Here is a 7,305-nt window from a genome sequence, read left to right on the forward strand (position 1 = left end):
GAGAGAGATTTTCCGTAGCTTTTGTCTTTCTCTCTTTTTTTTTTTCCTGAATCTTGAAATCACTCAAGAAAATCGCCCACAGAGGCAAAAAAAATAATTTTTAAAAATTAGGAGACCAGCAGGGAGTAGAAATATTCTCAACGACAGTCTAGCCCTCGGGATGGGGATGGAAGAGTGGGATTGGAAGCAGCTTCCTTCTTTTATGCTCGCCTGCTACCGCGACGCACACACTGAAGGACTCCTACCCGGCAGTGCCCCGCACTCACCCCCATCTCTCTCTGGATCTTTGCGCTCAAGCGCTCGCGATCCGCAGCAAAAGCAGGCGCATTCTTCTCTCTGCAGCTGCCTGGCCTGGTCTGAAGATGCCGGCTCTGCCTGGGGCCTCAATAGTCTCAGAATTCAAAGCGGAAAGGCACCGGGCGCCCTTGTGGCTGAGGGATGGTCCTCCCGGCGCAAAGGCCGTCTCACAGAGGGTCTCCCCAACAGCCTGCGGGCTGCCGCCACCTAAGTACTCCCGGGCGCACGCGGCCCACGCAGAATCCCAGCTCTCCAGGCGACCCCGGGGGCTGACTCCCCGCACCATTTCCGCTCCCTCCGGAACAGCCCCGCCTCTCCCCCCTCCCGACTGGCTGTTCATTCTCTTCTCAGCTTTGGGCACCCACCGCTCCCGCTGTTGCGGGGTTCCTCCCACGACAGCTCTCCGCTCTCTCCCCCACTCCCATCCCGTGTCTGCTGCCGCCGGAGGTGTTGTCCACAGTCCCTGAACCTTCCACCTACCCCTTCTAGCTGAGGCTAGTGCACCCCGAGCGCCACTATCTTGACCACCAAAAAATGCTTGGGGTGTCTAGGGCCAGATGAGGGGCACCACGGTTGGGCCGAATCGGTCCCTATTATTTCAAGGCCAGCACTGCGCAAAAGTTTTTCTGCAGGTCTCACAGCAGCGCCTGCTGCTCCTCACTGGGCTAGATGTGGTGGCGAGCGAATGCCTATTTTGCGGGAAGATGATCTCCACCAGAGCGGTTTCCAGAATCACAGGGGACCCCATAGATTTGCCCACAAAAAAGAGCCTTAGGAGGGCGCCAGAAGGCGTGTGGGTTGGAGAAATTAGAAAGATGCCTCCGAGGGTCAAGGCCTAGACCAAGGCGCCTGATTTCAATAGGCGGAAAAGACGGCCTCCATGGCTGGGTCACCTCCCTTGTGAAGACAGACTCTGCTCTCAAGACGCTATGAAACCACCCAGCGTGTGAGGCACTCCAGCCATGTCATCACCAATGCAGTCAACAAATACTGCTTGACCGCTGATGCAGGATAGCAGTGATGACGTGTATTGAGCACTAACATGCGCCCCGCATGAAAATCCTGGCATGTTTTGCCTCATTTATCCCTGGCAACAACCCTGAAGAAGGTATTACTGTCTTTTTGTAGACAAAGAAACTGAGGCTTAGAAACGCCCAAGGCCATACACTGACTAGGCCAGGATTCAAACCAAGAGCTGTCAGTCCACAAAATTCAGTAATGGCTCCATCATCCTGTCTCTCACATACCTGCTTAGTGCGGCCGCTGGAAAAGCTACAAGAGCCAATGCTACCGGTGCCCTGCCCTCGGGGGCTTATAGTTTACCCAGGGAGACCAGGCAGACAGTATAGCTATAGTACTAGGTGGGAAGTGATAAGTGACACGAATGTCCTTTACTAGCACGAGCTGCAAGTTCAGATGCGAGAGAGATGACTTCCGGCTAGGCGACGAGGGAGCGCTTCCTTGGAGGAGGTGGCATTTGAGCAGAGCCTCGGAGAACAGGCTTGTCGTGGAGACAAGGGCGGAGAAGACATTCCGAGTGGAGGGAACAGCTTGAGCAAAGTCAACAAGGCGAGAACGCACACGTCGCCCATCCATAGATATATAAAACATTCCATCTCCTTGGGGATCCAGTGCCGGGTATTTACATGCCAGGAAGTTTTCCTGTCCCCGCAGCATCTGGAAAAACCACACTCCTGGGCTGTCCTTCCTGGTAGCTGGTTCTCAGACAGGAAACCTCCCAGAACTGGCTTTGCCCGGGAAGATGCGGCCAGTCTGGGTGGGAATCGGTAGTGCGCGTACCCCAGGCAGTGCAGCCTCGCCCACAGCGACTAGGACTTTGCGACTTTATATTAGTCCTTGTCTATTTCTGGTAGCTCCACGGCACCCACACTCACTGGCTGAGGAGGGGCGTGGTCCACAGGAGCTGGAACCAATAGAGAGTGAGGTCGAAGCGAGAGCCCCGCCCCAGACGTGACGTAAGACCCCCGGACTCAGGCTTCGCAGCCCCGGCCCCAGTCCCTTCAGTGGCTTTAACAAAACCCAGACCCCCACGTCCCGGCCAATGGAGGCGATTTAGACTGGAGCGGGACCGCGTCTGTCAAAAGCCCGACTCGGCAGCAGCGGCGGAGTCCAGAAGGAGAGCTGGAGCCGCCGCGCTGCCTCCCCGCCCCCGCCGGGATTTATTGAGTATTTGGACTGGACAATTAAGTAGCCCTGATGATGTTACCAAGCCCGGTCACCTCCACCCCTTTCTCAGTCAAAGACATTTTGAATCTGGAGCAGCAGCAGCAACAGCATTTCCACGGCGCGCACTTGCAGGCGGACTTGGAGCACCACTTCCACTCGGCGCCCTGCATGCTGGCCGCCGCTGAGGGGACGCAATTTTCTGACGGAGGGGAGGAGGACGAGGAAGAAGAGGGAGAGAAACTGTCCTATTTGAACTCACTAGCTACAGCCGATGGCCACGGGGATTCGGGGCTCTGCCCCCAGAGCTATGTCCACACGGTCCTGCGAGACTCGTGCAGCGGGCCTAAGGAACATGAAGAGGAGCCCGAGGTCCTGAGGGACCGGAGCCAAAGTGAGTAGAGGGGGAAAGGAAACGCACCCGCACATCTGGAGCAATGGCGGGATGCCCGCAAACAGCCCACAAATCTCGCCAGCACGGCTGCCCGCCCCGTTAGCCCCTGGCTGGGGTCATGCCCTGGCCCTGGTCAACGACAGCTCCGCAAAGCGCAGGTGCCTGCAAGGGAACCAGGGCGGAGGGAGAAAGACAAGGTGACTCCGTCAACTACTCCCCCCAGAGGGGGGAGGCGATGCAGCCCCGGAGGGAAGGGAAAATAGTTACTGCTGCCCTGATGGTGATAAGCAACATGGGCTCAGCTGCTGGGTGCTGACAACTCATAGTATTTTTGCTCTTCCCAAGAGCTAGAGGGGCACGAGCCTGAACTCTTCCCACTTTCTCTCTAGCGTGAGACGAGTTTTCTGAGGCCAGGGCAGCCGCTCCCTCTTCTTGGAAAAGACAGTCGAAGCAGCTTGTGTGCCTAGTGTCCACGGGGCGCAGGAACTTCGGTAGAGTTCAGCTGGGTGGTTTCCTCACTTCTCCGCCTGGAACTCAGCGTCCTCGCACCCACGGCACCCGGCAGAGAGGGAGGGGATGCTGGGAGAGTGCGTGGGAACACAGTCCATTCCGCACTCACACCCCTGAGGCACCAGACTTTTTTGAAAATTCTTAACGTTTTGCTTTGTGTCCCAGGCTGTGGGGCTTCGGGCTGAGTGAAAAACGCGCCGAACTTAGATCCTGGCTACTCAAGTAGGATGCGAGGTGAATTGGGTAGGGAAATAGTACAACTGAATAAAGCCTCCAAGGAAGTGTTTGTTTCTGAGGAGAGAGAGCCAAAGAATCTCCTTCCCTAAGAGGAGGTTTGATGTGGTGGAAGCCAAGGCCTGTGCTCTGACAGCTCCCCTGGGCCTAAAATCGACATGAAACTGTCTCAATCAATCAAATTTCTTTTTCTCTCTAAGGTAATACAGATGTCGTCAGGCAGACATTTAGCTGTGGGCCTGTAGGCTTTTAAAAGTAAAAAACTGTCCCTGGGCAATACATGAGCGTTACACTCAGACATTTACGAGCAGGAAGATTTTCGCAGAACGCACGCATACCGGCTCCCAAATACCAACATGTCTCACACCTTCAGCTATTCATGACGGAGTGGAAGGCAAACGAGTTTGCAAATACTATAGTTATTACGGAGTTGCAAACTTCCATCCTGAAAATAATCGTCAGCACGCCGAGCCGCACATTTAATACAGGGTAATCTCTCGCAGATGCTCAAGTTCTAACTAAACGCGCACTAACTACCCCTCCCCACGGAACGTGCCTCCACCCGCCAAGGGCGCTGTGAGTGGCCTTGGGCTATCGCAGGGTCCCACGGCGTCAGGAGCCACAAACTTTCCCAAAAGTCCAAGCAGTTATTACCGCACACTCCGCGCTGCCGCCCAAAGGGGCCACAGTGCTCTGGGATCGGAGCCGCGGTGAGATCGGGAACAATTAAAGGACGCTGTTGTTTTGCTTCTTCCGCAGAAAGCTGCCAGCTTAAGAAGCCTCTGGAGGCGGCCGGAGACTGCAAGGCAGCGGAGGAGAGCGAGAGGCCGAAGCCACGCAGCCGCCGGAAGCCGCGGGTCCTCTTCTCGCAAGCCCAGGTCTTCGAGCTGGAACGCAGGTTCAAGCAGCAGCGGTACCTGTCGGCCCCCGAGCGCGAGCACCTCGCCAGCAGCCTGAAGCTCACGTCCACGCAGGTGAAGATCTGGTTCCAGAATCGCAGGTACAAGTGTAAGAGACAGCGGCAGGACAAGTCTCTGGAGCTGGGCGCGCACGCGCCCCCGCCGCCGCCGCGCCGCGTGGCAGTGCCGGTGCTAGTGCGGGACGGCAAGCCGTGCGTCACGCCCAGCGCGCCAGCTTACGGCGCGCCCTACGGCGTGGGCGCGGGCGCCTACTCCTACAACAGCTTCCCCGCCTATGGCTATGGGAACTCGGCAGCCGCCGCCGCAGCCGCGGCTGCTGCAGCCGCCGCCGCTGCGGCCTACAGCGGCAGCTACGGCTGTGCGTACCCGGCAAGCGGTGGAGGCGGCGGCGGGGCCTCCGCGGCGGCCTCGGCCATGCAGCCCGCCTGCAGTGCGGCCGGAGGCGGCCCCTTTGTGAACGTGAGCAACCTGGGCGGCTTCGGCGGCGGCGGCGGCGGCGGCGCGCAGCCATTACACCAGGGTGCGGCGGCCGGGGCCGCGTGCGCGCAGGGCACCTTGCAGGGCATCCGGGCCTGGTAGGGACCGGGCGGGTCATGCGGCAGCCGCCCCACCGCAGCCTGGCGCCGCGGGACTGAAGCGCGAGAAAGGCTGGATCCAAGGAAGAGCCAGGTCCCCTCGTTAAATAAAAATAAATAAATAAATATATACACACGTCTCGCTCCCCAGAGCCCCGGAGCGCAGCTCACGCGAGGCCTGGGGAAGGGGTCTCAGGGGCGAAGAGGATGCCCGGGAGTGGTCACGAAGACTGTCTCTGAGGCAGAAACGCCGGCTGGGTGCTGGGAGGACGATGGCCCCGAGCTTGGCCCCAAAAGGAGTGCGAGAGGCTGAGACTCGGGCTGCCGCTCGGTTCTCCCAGAGCAAGAAGGGCTTCTCTCCCTCGGGCTTCTCTCTCTCAGCCTTCCCGCGGACGCCGCGAAGCGCTGGCGGAAAACTCAAGGACAAAAAAAGCATGAAGGAGAGAAAAATGGGCGTCGTGGCTTGAGAAATCCCCAGGCCCTACTGACCCTCTGCCCCCTTTGCGGGGCCGGCGTACCACAGCACAGTCCATTTTCCTTTTCCCAACCGCCTGCCTTCCGCACCAGATACCTCGGCCTGGATCTCCAGATTGTCAGGGGGGTGAGAACTCTGCGAAAAAAACCAGTGGAGCGAGATCAAAAGCTGGGGGGCTGAACAAATCCGGGAACTGGTGGCCCACCGGAGGTGTTACCGGCTTTCCTTTCTGTTTCGTATTCTGTGTTCAGCACATATTTTATATATATATATATATATATATATATATATATATATATATATATATAAAACTATATCCACACGCCATGTACACACCCGCTGCCATACACTACAGGAGTCAATAAACAAGGTGCAATATTTTCAAACCGTTGGCCGGCTGCAGACTTTGTTTAGCCCACAAGGGCGGGAGGGGAAGGAAAAGATACTCAGGAAAAACAGTTCACCCTGGATGGTTGTAGGCCTGGTCTCCCCTGCCTCAGACCCTAGGCTGCAAGTCCGGTCTCTAAGGCTTTGTTCATTAATTTCTCTTTACTGTTGTAGGGAGGACAGGTCGGAGACTCAGGACCTTTTGAGGTCTGGGCTTTGTAATCCCCCCACGTTTCACCCAGATGCTTGCGCTAGTATCTTGGCCTGCGTTAGATCAAGGCCTAGACTCTGCCCCGCCTCGAGGGTCGCCAGGGTAAAGGGAAACCTCGCCCCCAGGCCCAGGCGTAGGCCGCGCGAAGGCGGCTGCATCTGCGGCCGCCGCCCAGGCTTCCAGCGCGCCCGGGGGCGCTGTGCCCCGCCGCGGCCGAGTTCTCCCCCTCGGTCGCCCTCCCTTCTCCCCCGGCGGCCGCGGCTTTATGCGGCTCCTTGTCACTTGCGCAGAATGCCTGTGCGAGGCCTGTGCTGCCACACGGCCGATTGTGAGCGTGCCAAGGAGGGTGAATGGGGAGGCCTCAGCGCGCCGCGCCATTGTGGGGCCGGGCCTTGCTGAAAGGCGGCTCCGGGCCGAGAAGGTGCGGAAAGAATGGCTTTTTATTGGAGTCCCGAACAAAAGGTGTGGTAGGAAGGCGAAGTCCCCTGCGCGAACAAAAACCCCAGCGCGTCGGGATTGACGTCCCTCCTGAGCTCCCCATTGCTTCCCAGAGCGGGGGCTTTGTGCAGCAGTCTGCTCAACAGAGGGACGGAGAAATGCGCGGGGATTTTGTTCCCCACTTTTTGTGCGCTGGGGGAGGGGGCGGCAAGGGGGGACGGGGGCTGGGCGGGCAGCAGGGAGGGGCGCGCTGATTAGGCCGGGCCGGCCGGGGCGCGGAGAAGTTCAGCGGGAGCCGGCGGCCTGAATGCAGGGTCATTATTGCTACAAGTTTAGCAATTTCGCCCTTACAGGAGGGGGCGGGGGCTGCTAGGTTGCTGCGGTACCCGGGCTGGGGAGCTGCAGAGCCCCGGAGGAGGAAGAAAAAAGAGGAGGGGAGAGAGGGAGGCAGGCAGGCAAGCGAATCCACCAAAACCCACTGACCGCCCAGGATGAGGCTTGGACGCGTCCAAAAGGGTCTAGCAGGAGGCTGGAAAGGGGACGCCTGGGGGGCGGAGACCCGCCCTCCCCTTGCCTCTCTAGAGGCAGAAAGACCCCGGAGCCAGGCGTGAGTTAGTGCACCAGACTGTGGGTCCCTCAGCTCCTCGCCGCCAGTTCCCTCCTCTCGCAAGCCGAACTGG

At 58.7% G+C, this 7,305-nt stretch overlaps 1 protein-coding gene across 1 annotated transcript; it reads left to right on the plus strand.

The window, feature by feature from the left end:
- Positions 1-2,339: 2,339 nt before the first annotated feature.
- On the plus strand, positions 2,340-5,956 carry NKX2-3 (NK2 homeobox 3). The gene is made up of 2 exons (XM_029245144.1): positions 2,340-2,875; positions 4,379-5,956. The coding sequence occupies exons 1-2, from the start codon at positions 2,515-2,517 to the stop codon at positions 5,116-5,118; spliced, it is 1,101 nt and encodes a 366-aa protein (XP_029100977.1). The 5' UTR covers positions 2,340-2,514; the 3' UTR covers positions 5,119-5,956.
- Positions 5,957-7,305: the final 1,349 nt, after the last annotated feature.

This window comes from Monodon monoceros, unplaced genomic scaffold, assembly GCF_005190385.1.
Source record: "Monodon monoceros isolate NGI ecotype Baffin Bay Population unplaced genomic scaffold, NGI_Narwhal_1 Super_Scaffold_4, whole genome shotgun sequence".
Classification (NCBI taxonomy): domain Eukaryota; kingdom Metazoa; phylum Chordata; class Mammalia; order Artiodactyla; family Monodontidae; genus Monodon; species Monodon monoceros.